We start from the raw sequence: 20,485 nt of genomic DNA on the forward strand, positions 1-20,485 counted from the left end.
AGCATATGGGATCTCAAGCATATTTGGCCTTTCTTTGTAAAACTATTTAAATAGTTTTCGAAAGAAATCTTAACTGAGTGTGAATTAAACAACTCCACAGGCTGCATTGCAAACATGAAATGTGTCTGCGGGTTACTCTGGCACTGGACAGGATGACCACTTCATTCAGCTAGACTTGCTGTGAGTCAAAATTAAAACGAAAAATCAAAATAAATGTGATATATTCTTTTGAGAATAAACGCCAAGGTGCTGTTAAAGGCAACAATCCAGAGATGGGGGAAAAAATGTATGATCGTTGTAAACTTCATTACTCCCACGGTGTGCGCCATTTTATGCCATAACCCCTTTGGCAAACGCCATTATCGTTCACAACTTTTTCGCGCCACGAGAGTCGTTTAGTCCCTGCCCCCTTTTGACGTGCACGAAGCGGTGAACCAATGAGTCAGTCAGGTGGTCGGCGATGGGCGGGGTCTAACTGCAAACAGAGGCGGTCGCAAAAGTTTTGCCGCGAAATTAGTAGCGTGGCAGGCATTTTGTGAGTGTGGTGGAGTGTTGTGTGAAGTCTGTAAGGCGTTCTATCGCGTATTGTGTAAAAAAAATTTAATTGTTATATATATATTTTTAAATAAGACACTTGCGCTTACAGCAAAGGAAAATGTCTGGATTTGACGATCCCGGAGTTTATTACAGCGACAGTTTCGGCGGTGGAGAAGGCGTCGGGGATGAAGGGACCGTGAAACGGAGTCAAATCAAAAAGCGCTTTCGGGAGTTCCTGAGACAGTTCAGGGTCGGCACTGATCGCACCGGCTTCACCTACAAATACAGGTACAGGAAAGAAAATCAGGACCAAGCAACCATGTTCATTCAAAATGACTTTGAAACATGAGATCTCTCTCTTCTCCGCTCTTCAGTGAAGTCCATTGTTGTGTCCCACCACTTATAATATTTTATTTATCGGTATCAAAACCATGAAAGAGTTTGGTTTTATTACGTGCATTTTATGTCTTAAAGTCTGTTATATGTGGACTGTGGTCAGTACTTTGATGCATCTAGTGGAATTTTATTTATTGTGCGGCCATTTTCTACAGAGATGAGCTCAAGAGGCACTACACTCTTGGAGAGTACTGGATTGAAGTGGAAATGGAAGATTTGGCCAGTTTTGATGAGGATCTCTCAGACTGCCTGTACAAGCTACCCACGGAAAACCTGCCTCTGGTGAGTACATCCTAATTACACACATCTCTACAACAGCTTCAGGCAGGCAGCCATCCCAGAATGCAACAGCAACCTGCTAATGAATGTTTTTAATTTAATTAAAAATTATCTGCAATATAGTTGGATAACGTTTCCTACAATTTGAGCAGCTTTTTCTGTTTGGTTGAGATAAAATGTGTAATATTGTGATTGGCAGCTGGAAGAGGCAGCACAAGAAGTTGCTGATGAGGTCACCCGTCCGAGGCCAGTAGGGGAAGAGACGGTGCAGGACATCCAGGTGATGCTGAAGAGTGATGCCCATCCTGCATCTATCCGCAACCTGAAGGTGAGATCCAAAAATGTGTTCAAACCTGCTCTGAAAAGTAACAGAGCAAAGAATCTATATGATCAGTGTATGGAACAAAAACAGGCTACGCTAATAGTAATAATAAGCAATGACTGGCTGATATGATGCCAGTTATGACATGTCCTAATGTTTTTATTCCCCTATATAAGCATATCTATACTTTATACAGCAGTTTGACTCCAGCTCTAACAATTTATTTAGCACTCATTTATTGTCATACTTTTGTTTGATTATGCTTAATGTCTAATAAAAAAATTTTTTTCCCTTTGAAATTAATTAGACAAAAAAAAAAACCCCGTTATGTTCCTGTTGACACCACAAAGCTCTGACTCTGTCCTGAAAAAGTTTCTGTATTGGGGAAAAATTACAGCTTCACTATTGACTGTAACAATGCATTAATTGTGGAAAGTCTTTCTATAAATTCTTAAACTTCTCACAAAACTTTTACATTTCAAAGACTACACACATTTTCTTAATTTGTTTGAGAGTCGAACTGAACAAATGTATTTGAAATAGCCGCTACCATAGACACAGCAATATAATTGCTTACATAATATATAGGACTACTGTCCAAGCTGCTTTCTGACCGGTAAGACCGGTACCACTTTTATAAAAGCATGTATATACCTATGCACCAAAATTGCTGTTACTGTTCTTTCAGTATTAACTGTGTTTGTGATTTTTACCACAGTCTGAGCAGGTGTCCCGTCTGGTAAAGATTCCTGGTATCATCATCTCCTCCTCAGCAGTCAGGGCCAAAGCCACAAGAGTTTGCTTGCAGTGCAGAGGGTGCCGTTCTGTCATCAGTAACATTCCTCTGCCACCCGGCCTGCAGGGCTACGCTTTGCCCCGCAAGTGCAACACGTGAGTTTTAATCATCTGTCATTTCGATCTATTGCATGTCTGTGTAAATAGGGCCAGTCTACACATAGTTATTATTTTGGCTCAAGAAAATAGCGTGCAAGTTTTCCTCCTCTTCCATAGTGAGCAAGCGGGTCGTGTGAAGTGTCCTGTGGATCCATACTTCATCATCCCAGACCGGTGCGTGTGTGTGGACTTTCAGACCCTGCGACTGCAGGAGTCGCCCGATGCTGTGCCTCACGGAGAGATGCCACGGCATATGCAGCTCTACTGCGACCGGTATGCATGAGCAGATGCACTGGGTAGTCACTTGCTATGGTGTACCCTGTTGCAGTCTTTCTCCTAATTCTTCTGTGGACGTTGCTGCAAATAATGATTTTTAACCTCTAGATCTTCAAATCTTGTATTTTGTTTGTGTGTTTTTTTTTTTAGGTACCTGTGTGACCGTGTAGTGCCTGGGAACCGAGTGACGATCATGGGCATCTACTCCATTAAGAAAATTGCTCAGCCCAAGAACAAAGGTCGCGATAAAGCAGCTGGAGTGGGCATTCGGTCTGCCTACCTGCGTGTAGTCGGTATTCAAGTGGACACAGAGGGAGCAGGTGAATACAAGCTGTGGCTTATGATCAATTCAGTCCAAATTGTGTGTGTTTTAATAAATCAAGTGCTTCATGTATGTGTGAATGGTTAAACATACTTTGTAAACCATTTTTTAAATTTGTATTCCCCCCCATTCCTTAGGTCGAGGAGCCACTGGGTCAGTATCCCCTCAGGAAGAGGAGGAGTTACGGACGTTGGCTGCTTCCCCCTCTGTCTATGATTCTATTGCTCGTTCTCTCGCTCCTTCCATTTATGGCAGTGACGATCTTAAGAAAGCAATTTCTTGCCTCTTGTTTGGGGGCTCCAGAAAGAGGTGAGCATCCATTTTTTTGTTCTGTAGTATTCAACTAGAGCAATTAAAGATAAGTGAACAAACATTAACTAAACAATTTTTTTGGCCAGGTTGCCAGACGGTCTTACCCGCAGAGGTGATATCAATCTTCTGATGCTTGGTGACCCTGGCACAGCCAAATCTCAGCTGCTAAAGTTTGTAGAGAGATGTTCTCCTATTGGGGTAAGCTGAATGTTGGATTGTTTGTGCTTTCATTCATGTTGATCCTTTGTAGTAAGTTTTTAAAGGTTGTGCCTTAGGTACTAACCTGGAAACTGTTGTTTCAGGTTTATACCTCAGGAAAGGGCAGCAGTGCAGCTGGTCTAACGGCATCTGTGCTCCGAGACCCAAACACACGTGGCTTCATCATGGAGGGTGGAGCTATGGTGCTGGCTGATGGTGGTGTGGTGTGCATTGATGAATTTGACAAGGTAAAGCTCAAGTGGTGCATGCTTCTATGGATAGTTTTAAATGATTTACATTTTCCTGTGTAATGTTGCAGTTGATTGGCTTCTTACAGTGATTTTTTTTTTAGATGAGAGAAGATGATAGAGTAGCTATTCATGAAGCAATGGAGCAGCAGACTATATCTATTGCCAAGGTACACAGATCCAGTCCTGTTGTATTGTTTTTTTCTTTTTAGAGGTCTGGCTTCATGGTATGTTACTAATATGCTGTCTTCCTCTGTGTAGGCTGGAATCACTACCACTCTGAACTCTCGGTGTTCTGTCCTGGCGGCTGCCAACTCGGTGTTCGGCAGATGGGACGACACAAAGGGCGAAGATAACATTGATTTTATGCCCACCATCTTGTCCCGATTTGACATGATCTTCATCATCAAGGATCAGCATGACCAGCAAAGAGACATGGTGGGTGGAAATAATTGTACCATTAACTCAACACTCAATGTGAACTTTAATAGAGTTGGATAATTAAATAGTTTTTAATTTTAATGATCTTCATTGTTGTGTATGTTCTTAGACGTTGGCTCGTCACGTGATGAACGTGCACCTTAGTGCTCAGACGCAGACAGAAGGGGTGGAGGGAGAGATTCCTTTGGCCATGTTGAAGAAATACATTGCTTATGCCCGAACGTAAGTCTGCTTCCCTCCCTGCTATACGACATCAAGACTTGTATCTTTTCAGAAAAAACTCGGCATTTATATGCCCACAGTTAGTGCTGTGACATAAACACTACCTACAGACTGGAGTGAATATTATAGTACTGACACCTATATTTTTGGTTAATTATACGTCTTTAGGAGCCTGAAGTAGACCTGTTTCTTAGGTTGTCACAGCATTCACCATACAGGACGTAGTTATGTTAAATATTAAGTTTTGTATCCTGACAGGAAATGCGGTCCTCGTTTGTCTGCGGCTGCAGCGGAAAAGCTGAAGAACCGATATGTGGTGATGCGGAGTGGTGCGAGGGAGCATGAGCGAGAGAGCGATCGCAGAGCCTCGATCCCCATCACTGTCAGGTGATGGCTTACAGACAAACTCTTTTTTTTTTTTTTTGCATTGTGTGCTTGCAACATTGTACTGTCAATAGATTTGATTTCATTTCGAAGCATTAACCTACTTCCTGTGACAACTCTGGTTAATCAGTGTTTTCTGTCTCCGTTTACAGGCAGTTGGAAGCAGTTGTACGTATCGCTGAGTCTCTGGCTAAGATGAAGCTCCAAGCAATAGCAGGAGAAGAGGAGGTGGATGAGGCCCTTCGACTTTTCCAGGTGTCTACTCTGGATGCTGCACTGTCTGGTAGCCTGTCAGGTATGGCTGTGTGACTTGCTGTGTTCTTTGGTGGTGCTGAATAAATATTAATATTGGTACACATAATCATCTCTAAGATTTGGGTATAAGGATCAATGCCGGTTGTTCGTCAGACTCTGCCTGACACCTGTTTGTGCATGCTATTGTGAATAACGTTGTCGTGTCTCTTTTCAGGTGTGGAGGGTTTTACTACCCAGGAGGACCAGGAAATGATCTCCCGCATAGAGAAGCAGTTAAAGAGGCGGTTTGCCATTGGCTCTCAGGTGTCTGAGCACAGCATTGTACAGGACTTCACTAAACAGGTGAGAAATGTATACCACTCAGATTTGCATCGTTAAATGGTCCGTATATTAAGTTGGCTTTGTGACCAGCATTCCTGAGTAACATCACTCCTCTATTAATCAATTCAGTGAAATTTCTCCATCATCCCTCTGAATTTCTTTTCCATCTTGGTTCCAAAGTTAACATGTGCATGCATGCTGCTTAGGGGTTTTCTTTCCGCCCCGGCTGCCTTAAAGGTATTTTTGGTAAGCTGGTGAATGACTGGCATTGTCTGTCCTTTTAACTGCTCAGGTTGTTGATGAATGGAATAATTGTACCAAAAGAAAATAATTAAAAAAATTCACAAAGTACAGTAAATAAAAACCTGCCCTCCGGTGACAGTGTATTTAAATAACTTAATAAAAAATATTTGTACAAAATATGAGTATGTAGTGAGAGGTTTTTACTGTAGAATGCATTTATTCATTCAGGTACAGTAAGAATTTGGTGCTAGGAGCAGGATGTTGGCCTTTCAGGCGTGTAACAAATACACTTAATTCTACCATGTTGCACAGAATTGCACTAGGATATCTATGGTTTCCTTGCATGTAATGTTGGCACCATTATCAGTATAAATACAGCATCTCTCTAACTGACTTTTTCTTTCATTTCTTTGAACAGAAATACCCCGAGCATGCCATCTACAAGGTCCTTCATCTCATGTTGAGGAGAGGAGAACTGCAGCACCGCATGCAGAGGAAAGTGCTTTACAGGGTCAAGTAGATGAATGCCTGTGTGTGCGTATGTATGTTTGCCTTTAAAGAAAAAGTAATAAAAACAAATGTCAAATATTTAAGGCATGTTGAGTGTCTCTTTGAGAATGCATCTTCAATCGAAAATGTGTCCCCTGTTTTTGTAAATAGTTCAGCCGGTGTCTTAGTGAAAAAGGTAAAGTGCACCTATCAGACTGTTGAATATATTTGTTCCGTAAACCATAATGCTTTTGACTGATCCATTGTAGCTGTGGCACAAGTTCAGTGTGGTTTCAAGATTGTGCTTTTTACTGTTTGGCATCAGAATATTTTGCAGAACAATGCTATTAAACTCCATGTTTGTGATGAGGTTTAAAACGGAGGGAATCTTTTGTATTATTGTCATGATGTAATTTGTGTGAAAAATAAAGCATTGTGAAATGTTGTGATGTTTGTGTGCAGTTACTTCCCATGTTATGCAGTTTGTTTCCACAGTAAAGAGACATTTTTATTCAATATAAGTGATTTTTAATTACTGTGTAGTATATTTACAGAATATTATATAATGCAGTATTTAAAATGTACTTGTGAATCTCTGATTTTTTTTTTCACCTTGATTTTAAAATCTCATTTCAAATCTAATTGAAAGTAGGTCCGATGTTTCTGGATCACAGTGGTTCAGAGCTATATTTCAGTGAAATACAGTTGTTTATAATCAATTATTGTTAAGTAATTGGTTTCTTATATATTCTAACATTTTAAAAAGCAGAATAGACTCCTATTCCAACAGTTGCCAGGGCAACACACAGTCCTAATGTAAGCTTGATGACTGGAGAGCCTGAAATGCCTTTTAGTGGTATGATGGATCCATTTTGTGTTCCACTGCCATCTGAACAAAAGAAGTGCAATCTTTTATTTACTTTAATAATGGTTGAGAGTAAATCACATTCTAATCCTTTTTTCATTTGCATTAATGGCTGTTTTTGGCATTTACCTGAAGCCCCTTCTGTGATGCTTAACATTTTTTGAAGGTCATCAAAAACCTGTTATAGAGAACATTCTTAATGTTGTTTTTTTTTTCATTTATCACAAAATCAAAGACACACACACAAAAAAACCTTTATCCCTCTGAACAAAAGATGGCTAGAGTTATAATTCAGTAGTTTTACACAGGAAGAGCTAGAAAAATTGCTATGAAGCTGTAAATCTCATGCTTCTTAAGAAATTACTTTGCATTATGTTATTTTTCAGATAAGCAGACCCCACAAACTGATATCCAGATCAAATGTACATAATTCTATCAATATACTTATATATCACAAAAACATTGAAACTATTACTAAACTTATGCCAGGTTCCTCATGTGAAACTTACCTCAATGTTAAACTCGAAGGCCCTGACAGCTTCATCCAGAACTTTCCTGCGCTCCTCCACACTCAGCTCAATGCTGTTCATTCTGCTCCTGTATAGCTGCTTAAAGCGGTGAGGACTTGTCACTCCTGGGAATGAGAAGAATGCCACACCCTCCTTGCCAAGTCCCATTGACTTTTGGGTAATTTTTCCTAGGACCTGACCTCCTGACAAGTCACCAAGATAACGGGTGTAAGCATGAGCTACGAGGAGATTTGGGCTGCTCCTGCCAATCTAAATCAAAGCAAGAACCAATAGATTAGAAAGACATGGCAATATGAACTTGATACAGATGCGTTTTTCTGAGGTAACCCTTAAGAATTCTACGTGTGGAAACATTATAACAAAGTGCTTTCTGATTTAGAAAGCTAGATCTGTTGACCATTTGAGGAACCACAATTTTTTAAAAATGTACTGGGGTTATAATTTTATGTTGTACTTTCATATCCTCATCTTTAATTAAGGACTTAGTACAACAAAAAAGAAATGAGCAAAGCAGATTTCCCACTGGCTAACGCTGGTGTATTGGAGCCACAAACAACTTGCTTATACTTTAAATCCACATTGGATCTACTCCAAATTCTGGTCACTGGAATTGTGCTACAGTTAATGTGTTTTTATCCACTTTATGTTTCTATATTATTTACTTTTTCCTATTTTTACTTGTTTCTACACTGTCATTGTACAAAAAATAATCTGTTGTTCTGTATCAGGTACATGCATCCTCCTAATCAGAGGACAATGTGCTAAAATCAGTCAAAACAAAGGAAAACAGATAAAAATGTATTCCTTAATGTGGCATAAAAAGGTGTACCTCTCGGAGCCTCTCTGTGTATCTGTGTGTTGCTGCGGGTACTATAACTCTCTTTTTCCACTGTGCCCCAAAGAAATACTCAAGATCTCTCTCAAGAGACTCCAATCTGGCCAACTCCTGAGGGAAGTAGATGGGCTCCACAGCCGGGTGGGTTGAGTGCCTGTCCAACTCGTCTTCCAGCGCTCGGTAGATCTCATACAGGGAGCAAAGAAGAATCTGAAAGCAAAGAAAAAAGGAAATCTTTGAGAAATGGGCATTTCAATATAGAGAACTGATTTTAGTACTGAGAAAGGAACAGAAAGATTAGTTGAGGACACTTGCTAAAGAGGTAAGATTTTTTTTTTTTTTTTTTTTTTTTTACAAAATAGAGCTCACTACTCAAAGACTTTCTATAATTCGAGCAAATTCATAAAATGTTTTCAATTACTGTGTCCAAACCTTTAAAAGGTTAAATGAAACATAAGAAAGTTGTAGGTCTTGCTGAGTATATTTACCTTATACTGTGGCAGAGTGATCTGTCCTTTCTGGTAGTTCAGCATTAGCTGGGTGTTTTCAGCACGTACATGGCTGTCTTTGGTCACCTCTTTTATCTGCTCTGACAGATCGCTGTGGACGAGCATCAAATACAGCCTTCAATGTGCTTGTTACGTTCACAGCAAAAGACTACTTTGAACAAATTTACAGCTACACGAAGACATATTGCTGGTCATTCGAATAAATAATAACTCCAATAGCTGAGTATTCAATTAGAGGCAGTGAAAGTTTCTTGAAAACAGGATTTCATTTCATTTCCTTCATTTGATGTAGAAAACAATGGCACAGTTTTGATTAGTGTACACTGATCTTTAAGAGGACCAAATGCCAGTCAAACCTATTACAACTTGCAGTACTTGATATGGACAGCTTTCTTTTAAAAGCATGCTGTCTCTTAAAAATCCATGAGAATTGTACCTGCTTACCTGCCATCACCGTTTGCAACTTTCCTCTCTGTGTTATCCATTTCAGAACCTGGCGATCTTTGATAATTTCATGCAACAGTGCAGGTCCTTTCGGCTTAGATAGTTCTTTGAAAATAATTGTGGAGCCACAACTTCCAGTCTGAGATTATCCTTGGTCTGATTTCTTCATCATCTATTTCCTTTATATATCCACTTCCCCAGCCTTGTTTGTTAAATAGGAACTGAGAGTGCTGACTCATATCTCACATGGTCAAGTTTATCATGAGTGGACACACTGAAGATATGAATACGCATAATGGCCCTGGGTTGGTCATGTTCTGTTTAACATTGTGGAAAAAGAATCAGTGTCTTAACGTGACTCAGCAAAGAGGAACATAAAACCGTGACACAGAAGAAAAAGCATGCACACTGATTGAGCACATTTATTCATGTGGTCAATTTTACTAAATGTCAATAGAATTCTTTGGTTCAAATGAAACAAAATAAATAAAATTAAATTGTAATTAAACTGTGATTCAATGAATTATTTCATAATAAGATTTATTGATCTATTGTCATGGGTAAAAATAAATGTGAATTATTAATATTTTAGGCTTTGATCAACAGAACGTTTTGGCTTCTTGATTAATGCACTGGACCCCAATATGATGAGCTTTCAGTTTTTGCTCTCCTGGACAATTTTTGTTCTTAGGTTTCCTTCATGTCCCCCTCTCCATGGGGCCCCTGGCATCAGCTGACAGTTACGTCCGTCAAAGGCATTTCTGTTGTTACAAAGGAGCTAAATAACTTTTTGACAAGAATATAGGCAGTAGGGTAGCAGTGGATAGTTCTGTCTCACAGCTCCAGGGGCCCTGGTTTGAGATACAGACATCAGTTCTATCATCTGTTCATGATCTCTGGTTCTTTCCCATCTCCCAATAACACACCCAGTGTTATTAGGACAGGCTCTGAATGCTTTGAATCAATAAATTAATGCATTTGAATACTATTATCATCCAGAGGTTTCTTTTTTTTTTTACTCTAGACTAGTCTCTAAAGGTTTTAAGTCATCCTCTCCTTATATTAAGCTTTGGAAAATGAATACATTTCCTCAGACAGAAATAAAGTGCTCACCTACAACAGATGGACACCGACATCAAGGTATACATTCTGGTCAGAAAAGAAAGAGGAGGAAAAGGGGACAATATTCTGGATGTCACAGTCTCCAAGACATTCTAGTATGAAATATCTACACTAGGCTACTTGATTTTTTTTTTTTTTTTTTAGCTTTGCCTTTCACTTGAAATTTTCCTTATGGTTTAAGTCAGTGCTTCTTAGATTGGCGTCCTGAGACTCATAGTTCTTATGGCCTGTTTGACTGGTTGGTGCCTTGGATTAAAGGGCGATTAAACCAAACCTCAGTAACACAAGTCATTTTATAAATAAGACCATTATTTACAATGAACGTAATGTAATCTGAAATAAAATATTAAGAAAAATTAAAAAGTGAAACAGTACATATTACATATTAGTACATATTACAGTACATATTAGTACATATTACAGTACATATTAGTACATACAGTGAAACACACATATTTGCTCTATAATAAACAAACAAAATATTGTTGTAGATATTTAAATAAATTTATGGTGTTCTGTGGAATTTTTTTTACAGTCCATGGGTACAAAAGTCTTGAGGATCCCTGGTTTAAAGTATCCGTAACTTACCGAGTGATGGCGCTGAAACAACTCGGTTTCAAGAGGACCGGCTACATCCTAGTGCTGAATACTAGCGTACTAAATAGCATGCCAGAGTCATTCACGGTCACTGCTGTGCGTCTTTCATACTATTTAGTACGGTAGTATCTAGTACGGATTACTAAAACTAGCCACGCCTTTCTCTCCTCATTGGCTAGGAAACAAAGGTCGTGATCCAGTGACGTGTATTGTGTTAGTTCGCTGCTACGGCGTGTGAAAAATATGTTATGAAAGGTATGTGGAAAGATGCTGCTCCAATTCAGGACATCAGATCCTCCAGAATTTTGATGGACTCAGTGGCCGATCTTTGAGGAAGGTACGCTGAAAAATCGTGGCATTTCACATGGTATTCTTTCTCTGATTAGCGGCGCTAGGATTAATGGCATCTCCGGGAATGTGAGCTCTGCGGTCAGGATCAGTGCGGAAAGATCAGCCGGGCCTTTACTGATAAAACTTAATGTTTTCTGAATTTTGTAACTGTGAACTGGAAGTGTAGCGGAAATCATCGCCTGCTGCAGTGAATCATGTCAGGAATACAGAATCGTGAGGAGTAGCTTTAGATGGAGAACTGTATCTGAGTGAACACAAACATACACTATATTTCCAAAAGTTTTGGGACACCCCTCCAAATCATTCAATTCAGGGGTTGGGCTTGTCCCCTTAGTTCCAGTGAAAGGAACTCTTAATGCTTCAGCATAACAAGACATTTCAGACAATTTCATTCTCCCAATGTTGTGGAAACAGTTTGGGGATGACCCCTTCCTGTTCCAACATGATTGCACACCAGTGCACAAAGCAAGATCCATAAAGACATGGATGAGTGAGTTTGGTGTGGAGGATCTTCACAGAGTCCTGACCAATAGAGCATCTTTGGTTTGAATTAGAGTGGAGACTGTGAGCCAGGCCTTCTCGTCTGGCATCAGTGCCTGACCTCACAAATATGCTTCTAGTGGAATGGTCAAAAATTCCCATAAACACACTTCTAAACCTTGTGGAAAGCCTTCCCAGAAGAGCTGGAGCTGCAAAGTGTGGGCCAACTCCATATTAAATTCATGTGCATGTGAAGGCAGACATCCAAGTTTTGGCCTGGCTCACAGTCTCTGCTCTAATTCATCCCAAAGGTGTTCTATCAGGTTGAGGTCAGGACTCAGGTCAGTTCCTCAACACCAAACTCACTCATCCATGTCTTTATGGACCTTGCTTTGTGTACTGGTGTGCAGTCATGTTGGAGCAGGAAGGGGTCATCCCCAAACTGTTCCTACAATGCTGGGAGCATGAAATTGTCCAAAATGTCCAACCCCTGAATTCAATGATTTGGAGGGATGTCCCAAAATGTTTGGCAATGTAGTTTACTTCCAGGTGATATTCAGCTAAAAAGACGTTCACTGATATCGAGAAGATACTACTGTGAGACATTTTAGTTGTTAGTATTGTATAACTTATTTATTTGTTTTGTTTAAATACTTGTTTGGTTTCTTGTAAAGTGACATTGGGCATAATGATGATAATAATAATAGTAATAATAATAATAATAATAATAATAATAATAAAAAGAAGAAGAAGACATTTTCACCCTGGTAGAGCTGATCCAAGTTTTAGAAACTGGTCACCTCAAGGAATTAGTAAGGTGTCTTATCTTTACAGTGAGAGAGGTTTATGTCTTTTGAAGAAATTAGCTCAAAGAAAATTTGCAAAAGCATTTTTTCAAGTATTTACAACTACGTAGCTTCATTTTGTCAAGACAAGACCAAAGTCTGGCTGAGTCCCCTCTTTCTGTCTTGGAAAAGATCACACTTGATTGTTTGAAAGGTAAAGGACAGGTCTCTTTGCTATTTAAACAGTTTGTGGCTAAGTCGGAAGAATAATTTCAGGATAGACTTCAAGTATGGCAATCTGACTTGCAGAGCGATATAACTGAGGATGAATGGGCAAGTAGCATGCTCAGAAGCCCAAACTCAGATATCAAGTGCTAATTTAACATTGCTTCAATACAAATGGCTGAGTAGACAGTATATCACTCCAGTTAAGTTACATCACTTCAACCCAAACATTCCTGGTGTGTGTTACAAATGCAAACAAGAAAAGGGATCTCTCTTTCACTGCATGTGGGAAAGTTAATAGTTTCTGGGTTAAAATTGCGAACATTATAAGCAAAATTATTGGCAAAATGTTTCCCCTCGACCCCAAGTTGTGCATATTGCATATTTACCCTTTGAATTTTAAAACCACCAAACATGAAAACTTGTTGCTTACCCACTGTCTATTAGAAGCTAAACATGTAATCGCATGTGCATGGAAACAAGAAGAAAGTCCTTGTGTGTCACACTGGATAAAAGGGATGACCTCATGTCTCGTTCTGGAAAAGATGACTTATTTTCTGAAAAATAAACTCCAGGTTTTCTGGTCTATCTGGGAGGTATTCTATGGTTTTTTGGAGAGTTTGGATGCTTTATCCATTGTGAAGTATATGGACAGTGGAAATGCATAGGCAAAATATTGTTGCTGTATGTGTATATGAAGATTTTACTTTTTTTTTTTCTTTTTACCATTTATTTATTTTCTTTTTATTTATTTAAAGTTGAATGTCGGGGGGGAACTGATTTACATATAACTTGTTTTTTTCTGTTATAATGTAAAATTGAAATGATGTCAAAACCTGTTTTATAATGTGTGAATAATAATAAAAATTGTTGTTCAAAGAAAAAGAAGAAGAATGGGACGTATAGTTTATCTGATATGTTTCTTTGTGCTAAATGAATTGCCACATATTGGCATAACTATATGCTTTATAGTTCCTCATACTGAAAGCATTCGGTTGACATCATACTCTGCTGTTATGATTAAAATTCACACTAGTTTCATATTATTCATACCTTACTTTCATTGCTTACATGAAAATGTAATAAACCTATAATAGATGTGATTTAAGAGTTGATATAAAAAAAACTTTGTTCTTTGCAGTGGTGGTGTTTGTTAAGCTGTTGCTAATATTTATTTATTTATTTATTTATTTGGACTTCATTATGTAATGCAATCTGTTCTATATTTTCTACTGTTTCTTTAGCCAGTGCTCATGGGGCTGAGCCTGTCCGTCAATTGCCTCCTGTCACTTATTTCTCTGGTTATAAGTGTCTATAGTGATCACAGTGATCTCAGAATCCATCACCATGACTACTGTGTGCTTGGGGCAGGGCCGGCCGGCCTACAGATGGGCTATTTCCTGTCCCAGAGTCAGAGAGATTACATAATACTGGAGCGTAACTCTGGACCAGGAAGCTTCTTCCAGAAGTAAGTAAAGTCATATCCTGACCTTTTGAAAGAACATACATTGGACAGTATTATATGAGATTATATCAAAAACATGTGCAGCATCCTACGTGCAGTTCAGTGAACAGCTTAAAAAATATGTAGCCTTTTTGCATTTAATCACATGGTATAATCCAGGCACATAGGATTCAGTCCAGTCTCTGGTGAGCTTCTTTACAATTCAGACGTTTATCTGCCATCTTTTTCTTAGGTATCCTCGTCATCGAAAACTCATCAGCATCAACAAAATTTACACAGGGAGGCGGAACAGGGAGTTTAATCTGCGCCATGATTGGAACTCCCTTCTAAGTCACAGACCAGACCTGCTATTTCAGAGATTCAGCCAAGACCTGTACCCTGATGCTGACATTTTTCCTCGCTACCTCTCTGTGTTTGAGAAAGAACTGGGGCTGCAGGTTAAATATAACACTGACATAGGAAGCATTCGAGCTTTGCTGTTTGAAGGAAGTGGACATAAAGGCTACATATTGACGGATCAGCATGGGGTGGATTATAAATGCAGGTATTGTGGCAGTTGTTCTTTATGAATCATCATATATCATGATTTAGTTTGAAGTTGTTAAGTATAGTATAAAACACAACAGGGCATGTTGTTTTCAAACTGGAAAGTCCTTTCAAAGAAAGCTTCACCACATCAAAAATTGTACACTTTAAATTCATTTATTCAGAGTGTTTGCCATACAAGTCCTTGTGAATTAGCTGTTACTATAGAAACAATATTGTATTTAAATAAGCACACTAAAATATAACCAAGCAGCATGCATTTCTGTTAGAGCCATGCTGTTCTAGATATTTCATCAACACTTTCCTACCAATCAGAATAAAGAAATCATTGATGTTATGGAGTAATACACCATACTTTGTTCCTGTCATACAGTCACCGGTCTGTTCTACTGTTGTCTCTAGAGTTCTTTTAGTGGCCACTGGGCTCTGGATCCCTGAAGAGGTCAACTTTGTGGGCTCTAATTTGGTGGAAGGATACGAGTCCATCCCCACTGATCCTGAGGAGTACAAAGATCAGGCTGTGCTGATCCTGGGGAAGGGAAACTCTGCCTTTGAAACAGCACAGAGCATTCTGGGAAGAGCCAGCCGAATCCACTTGTACAGCCCGAGCCCTGTACGGCTAGCATGGCAGACACACTATGTCGGAGACCTCAGGTGCAGTATTTTTTGTATGAGTGTTAGACAGTTTTACATGGTTTCAGGCTACTTTGGTTTTCTTTAAGGCTAAATTTTTATGTCCATCTGTCCATAGCCTTTGTGCCAATACTTACTTAGATATATATTTTAACTTAAAAGTGCTTTTAAAAAGTGTTATAGACCAAATACACTATATGGACAAAAGTATTGGGACAACTGACCATTACACCAATAGGAACTTAATGACATTGCATTCTATATTCAAATACATTTAATGTAGAGTTGGTCTCCACTTTGCAACTATAACAGCTTCCACTCTTCTGGGTAGGATTTCCACAAGATTTTGGAGTGTTTTTTTGGGATTTTTTGCCCATTCATCCAGTAGAGCATTTGTGAGGTTAGGCCCTGACATTAGATAAGAAACCCTGGCTCGCAATCTTCATTCCAATTCAAAGGTGTTCAGTGAGAGGGAGATCAGGGCTCCTGCATGGGCCAGTCAAGTTCTTCCACACCAAACTTATTCAACCATATCTGTATGGACATTGCTTTGTGCACTGGGGCACAGTCATAGAATGGAAAAGGGCCACAAAAAGGTTTGAAGCAGAGCATTGTCCAAAATGTATTGGTATGCTGAAGCCTTAACAATTCCCTTCACTGGAAGTAAGGGGCTTAGCCCAACCTTTGAAAAACAGCCCCAAACCAATATCTCTCCTCCACCAAACTTTACAGTTGTCACAGTTCATTCAGGCAGGTAATGTTCTCCTGCCATCTGCCAAACCCAGACTCACCTATCAGATGGCAAATCGGAGAAATTTGATTCGTCACTTTACAGAACATGTTTCCACTGCTCCAGGGTCCAGTAGTGGCGTGCTTTACACCAGTCCATTCGGCAATTGGCATTATACTTGGTGATGTGAAGGGTACATGCAGCTGCTTGGTCATGGAAACCCTATTCCTTGAAGTGCTTTCCACACAGTTTTTGCGCTGATCTTAATGCCAGCATTAAGTTTGAAAACCTTCACCATGCACCTCAGCTCTCTGTGACCTCATTCTGTGGCTTTATGTGGTCTTCTGCTTCATGGCTGAGTTGCTGCTGTTCCTAAATGTTTCCAATAATACATCTTACAGTTGACTGTGGAATATAACAGACTGGCTTATTGTAGTGGCATCATATCAGAGTACCATGCTTGAATTCACAGAGCTCTTCAGAACCCTTATTTTGCTTTGTAAATGCAGACTGCATGGCTACGTGCTTGATTTTAAACACCTCTGGCAATGATTAAAACACCTGAATTCAATAACTGAGAAGTGCATCCCTACACTTTTGTCCATATAGTATACATTGGTACTGACTGAATGACGGTCTATTTTTGGCAAGTGAGCTTTGCTTCTGTCTGTGTTGTAGGGCAGTGAATAATGAGCTCTTAGACACGTACCAGCTCAAGTCTCTGGATGGCTTAGTGGAGGGAAGACTGGAGGACATTGCTGTTGTCCGTGGAGGAAGAATGAAAAAGAGATCTGGAAAAAAGATGTTGGGGAAGACTTCAGAGAAGAAAGAGCAGCTCTATCTTACTCTGTCTGAACTGTTGGACAGCCGCAATGTCAACAAGGGGACTAATATTACTGCAGAAAACCTACCTGGGTACCATGATGACAACTTCTCACTAAGACAGCCGTATGACCGTGTAATACGCTGCTTGGGATTCCGCTTCAACTTCTCCATCTTTAATGTGTATGAACATTTCACTGTTGTCTTTGACAAAGAAGTCATGCAAAATATGGAGCCTAAAAGTAGAATAGCATCATCAGACTGGGCCTAGGTGCATGTGTTTTTAGTAATTTTCAATATTGATACCAAAATGAGTAACCAAATTGGGATTAAGCAACCAGGAGCTTCACTGTATTAAAACCATTTAAAGTATCTTTAAAAGAGAGTGTCAAGGAGGGTGCCCTGACCATGCCACCAGTATCAACAAGTGTATTTTTAAAAACAGTGGCATGACTTGCACATTGACTCACAAAGTGTAGACCCTGGCAATTTAGGAGGAAAAGAAATGTGTCTCAGGAGCTCATTGCTTGCAAAATTTGTAGACCTTTCACTTATTTTTAATAACCAAGCTTACCGATACTGCTCAGCATACTTGGAGCAGCCACCCTTGCTCTCTCTCTTACAGATAAGGTTTAAACACTATAAGATGATTTTCAGGTAACTTATCAGGTATTGTAGGAAAATGCTTTAGCGGCTCTTCACAGAGCACAGTTTGCAGTCTGCCTTGCTTTGATCAACATTATTAATTGGAAAATTCATCCAGATTGCTGTCATTTATTAATGGGTTTTTTGTTGTTCCTCCAGCTCTGCCCGTCCACCACGCAGCAGTGTTGCACGTGGCCGTATGCCAGCAGTGACAGCATGGTACGAGGGCAGGGGGACGGCCAATCTGTTCATTCTAGGCAATTCAGCCCACTCCAGAGACTACCGAATGTCCGCTGGAGGATTTATTCATGGATTCCGCTACACAGGTTTGCTTTTCATGTTGGAATTCTTGCTAGCAGCATGTATGACAATTATGTGTATGGAAACCAAATGGAGCGAGGAAATGTACTGTTAAAGAATCTTGGTGAGTGAAGCACATGGACTGTAATAAATCTCTGTGCTTTATGACTATAAAAATATGACTGAGTATTTTAAGCTTGGCATTATAAAGGATAGTTGACTTTTATCTGTTTGAGTTAGTTTCACTGTTGATAATACTTTAATAACTTCATCATTTTTATATTGTAGTGCGTGCTGTGCATAAGGTCTTGGAGCAACGTTACCATTACAACGCATGGCCAGCTACAAAATTACAGACCAGTCACCTGTTGTCATGGATTTTGAAGAGAGTGAATGAAGCATCAGGACCATACCAAATGTTTGGAATTTTGGGAGACATTGTATTACTGCAAGGGTAAGGCCTGATGATGTTTCCTTGTCAGCAGTGTAATCAGTTGAACTTTCTATCTAATTAGTGTGCTGAAATCTGAATGAGCTCTGTCTGTGTCTGTCCCTCTCAATGTCTCTGTCTGTCAGAGCTCACTGCGAGTATCTGGAGGAGTTTCCTGTGCAGGCTCTACCTCATTTTGCTGCTCTGTCTGGTCGGCAAGTCTCTGAGCAAGGTCTTCTGGTTGTGATCATGCAGTATGGACTGAACCACACAGACACACTTGGGCCAGGGCGTGCTGAGTCAGAGTGGACCAAAGCCTGGAAGTCTAATTTCCTCCACCCTGTCATCTACTACTACAGCACACTGCCTACAGGTTGGTAAAATAAATAAAAATGGTGCAATAAATTCAGATTTGGCAAAGCACATATATATAAGGTATGTCTAAGGACATATAAGGTATGTCTGAGCAAGCTATCTATGGAAGTTACGTTTGAAGTCAGAGAAGAGGTTGGTGATAAGGAAAAGCACATTATGCAAACAATGTGAAATACATTTTTCTTTGCAATGTACAAATGAAATGTATGTTTTGGCACCTAATTATCTACTTATTTTTAATATTCATGGACTAGGTCTGTGGTTTGATAATACTGCTCACTGTATTCTCAGAAAAGTGGACTGACATGATTAACTGCTATAATACAGTATACTGATAAATACTTACAGTATGTGCAAGAAACCTATTGAAGTATAATACATGTAATTTAGGCGGGTGCACAAGGATGGACTTATAATGTGGGTCATTTTATTTAAATCTATTACATGCCTTTCACAAGCTTCTTGGTGTACTAATGTGTTGAAACATTAATTACGGCCTTTAATTAAATCTTCCACAGAGAGAGATATGAGGCAGCGTCCAGTTGGATGGCCTCTGCCACGTCCTGATGCTGTGCATCACATGGTTGAAGACTTCCTGACCGAGTGGGACCAGCCCGTGTCTCATAGTCAGCCCCTACGTCGCTTCCTCGAGCACTGCCTTCAGATAGACCTCAGGGCTTTCTTTGCAGGTGTGTGAATCGTCTAGGAAGAATATTTTTGTATTGCTTTCATTTTAAAATATCTAGATGTAGTGTTGAAAGTGAAATTCAGTTAATTTGTGCTGTAGTTATTCCTGATGCCTACTAATATTTACAGCCAGATTTAGGGTGACAATAAATATTACATAAACATAAGTGTGTGCATGTGTGTAAGCTTTACTACAAACTACAATTATATTCTATTTCTTTTTTTTCCCCCTTGAAGAATCCTGCTTTCGACTTTCCCTCACCAACCTCAAGACCCCCATATTTTGCCGTCAAGGCTACCTAAACAAAGGAGGCATTGTGGGTAATAGCCACCTGTGGCAGCATGCCCGTGAGGCAGGGCTCATGCCAGACCATCACAGATCAGTTCTTCTTGCTAATGATGGGTCATTTTCAAAATACCTGTCTCTTTCTGGAGCTGCGGTGACTTCAACAATCAACTCTGATCTCTAAAGCCAATCTAAACAAGCCAAAGACTGATTGATTCTCTTATAAAGTTATAATGAAATATATTTAATTATTAATTATCACTATTTACCTGTACCTCTTAATGATATTTACTTAACTAAATGCCTCATTTTTTTTTTATTCTCCAAAATTGTTACTGCACTATAATTTGTTAGATGTTTTAGTAAGAAAATGTTGTATGTATTGAGTTTGTGGTTTGTGCTGGATACTTTTTATTTCATTTAAAAAGAAGGTTTTTTTAATATTAAAGAGAGCTGAATCCTATGTATTGAACATACACAAATACATTCCACTGAGTAAGATCCTTTTCAGAAGATGCTGGTAAAAAACCTGGAATTCAACTAAAACGGAATGTTCCTAATGTGACTTCTTTCTTATGATAATGCTTATGTGATTGATTGTTTATTATCTTCAGTTTTGAAAGTATCGCATGCTTGCGGACATTTTATGCTTTAAAAAAAAACACGCTAAACTGTAGCGCTAGC

The 20,485-nt window shown here is 39.4% G+C and overlaps 3 protein-coding genes across 4 annotated transcripts; 2 read left to right on the top strand and 1 right to left on the bottom strand.

Moving 5' to 3' along the window:
- Positions 1 to 509: 509 nt before the first annotated feature.
- Positions 510 to 6,569, top strand: mcm5 (minichromosome maintenance complex component 5). Its single transcript, XM_058373500.1, has 16 exons — positions 510 to 825; positions 1,089 to 1,215; positions 1,412 to 1,540; positions 2,253 to 2,425; positions 2,546 to 2,701; positions 2,855 to 3,024; positions 3,164 to 3,335; positions 3,425 to 3,536; positions 3,641 to 3,784; positions 3,889 to 3,954; positions 4,046 to 4,222; positions 4,335 to 4,447; positions 4,706 to 4,834; positions 4,984 to 5,126; positions 5,301 to 5,428; positions 6,069 to 6,569. Exons 1-16 carry the CDS (start codon positions 656 to 658, stop codon positions 6,168 to 6,170), a joined length of 2,211 nt encoding a protein of 736 aa, XP_058229483.1. The 5' UTR covers positions 510 to 655; the 3' UTR covers positions 6,171 to 6,569.
- A 98-nt stretch (positions 6,570 to 6,667) lies between these two features.
- hmox1a (heme oxygenase 1a) lies at positions 6,668 to 9,497 on the bottom strand. 2 transcript variants are annotated; one of them, XM_058373573.1, is made up of 6 exons: positions 9,323 to 9,494; positions 8,858 to 8,969; positions 8,364 to 8,579; positions 7,514 to 7,783; positions 7,134 to 7,182; positions 6,671 to 7,028 (listed from the first exon to the last, which is right to left on the bottom strand). In XM_058373573.1, exons 1-6 carry the CDS (start codon positions 9,361 to 9,363, stop codon positions 6,898 to 6,900), a joined length of 819 nt encoding a protein of 272 aa, XP_058229556.1. In that variant the 5' UTR covers positions 9,364 to 9,494; the 3' UTR covers positions 6,671 to 6,897. The 2 variants fall into 2 exon arrangements, with proteins under 2 accessions (XP_058229547.1, XP_058229556.1); XM_058373564.1 differs by having other exon boundaries at positions 6,668 to 7,182; positions 9,323 to 9,497.
- Positions 9,498 to 11,230: 1,733 nt separating this feature from the next.
- On the top strand, positions 11,231 to 20,416 carry foxred2 (FAD-dependent oxidoreductase domain containing 2). Its single transcript, XM_058373515.1, has 10 exons — positions 11,231 to 11,378; positions 14,127 to 14,350; positions 14,580 to 14,891; positions 15,296 to 15,547; positions 16,935 to 17,261; positions 17,883 to 18,049; positions 18,312 to 18,477; positions 18,600 to 18,826; positions 19,347 to 19,517; positions 19,753 to 20,416. The coding sequence occupies exons 2-10, from the start codon at positions 14,136 to 14,138 to the stop codon at positions 19,983 to 19,985; spliced, it is 2,070 nt and encodes a 689-aa protein (XP_058229498.1). The 5' UTR covers positions 11,231 to 11,378; positions 14,127 to 14,135; the 3' UTR covers positions 19,986 to 20,416.
- The last annotated feature ends 69 nt before the right edge of the window (positions 20,417 to 20,485 follow it).

Source organism: Hemibagrus wyckioides, linkage group LG02 (assembly GCF_019097595.1).
Source record: "Hemibagrus wyckioides isolate EC202008001 linkage group LG02, SWU_Hwy_1.0, whole genome shotgun sequence".
Taxonomy (NCBI): Eukaryota; Metazoa; Chordata; class Actinopteri; order Siluriformes; family Bagridae; genus Hemibagrus; species Hemibagrus wyckioides.

Excerpts from the sequence above, each read along its gene's own strand:
- mcm5 (XM_058373500.1), top strand. The coding sequence starts at position 656 with ATGTCTGGATTTGACGATCCCGGAGTTTATTACAGCGACAGTTTCGGC. Across the intron at positions 4,448-4,705 it reads TACATTGCTTATGCCCGAAC|GAAATGCGGTCCTCGTTTGT; the intron begins GTAAGTCTGCTT and ends GTATCCTGACAG. Across the intron at positions 4,835-4,983 it reads TCGATCCCCATCACTGTCAG|GCAGTTGGAAGCAGTTGTAC; the intron begins GTGATGGCTTAC and ends CTCCGTTTACAG.
- hmox1a (XM_058373564.1), bottom strand. The coding sequence starts at position 9,363 with ATGGATAACACAGAGAGGAAAGTTGCAAACGGTGATGGCAG. Across the intron at positions 8,970-9,322 it reads GTTGCAAACGGTGATGGCAG|CGATCTGTCAGAGCAGATAA; the intron begins GTAAGCAGGTAC and ends GCTCGTCCACAG. Across the intron at positions 7,784-8,363 it reads ACACAGAGAGGCTCCGAGAG|ATTGGCAGGAGCAGCCCAAA; the intron begins GTACACCTTTTT and ends GCTTTGATTTAG.
- foxred2 (XM_058373515.1), top strand. The coding sequence starts at position 14,136 with ATGGGGCTGAGCCTGTCCGTCAATTGCCTCCTGTCACTTATTTCTCTG. Across the intron at positions 18,050-18,311 it reads TCATGGATTCCGCTACACAG|TGCGTGCTGTGCATAAGGTC; the intron begins GTTTGCTTTTCA and ends TTTATATTGTAG. Across the intron at positions 18,478-18,599 it reads GACATTGTATTACTGCAAGG|AGCTCACTGCGAGTATCTGG; the intron begins GTAAGGCCTGAT and ends TCTGTCTGTCAG.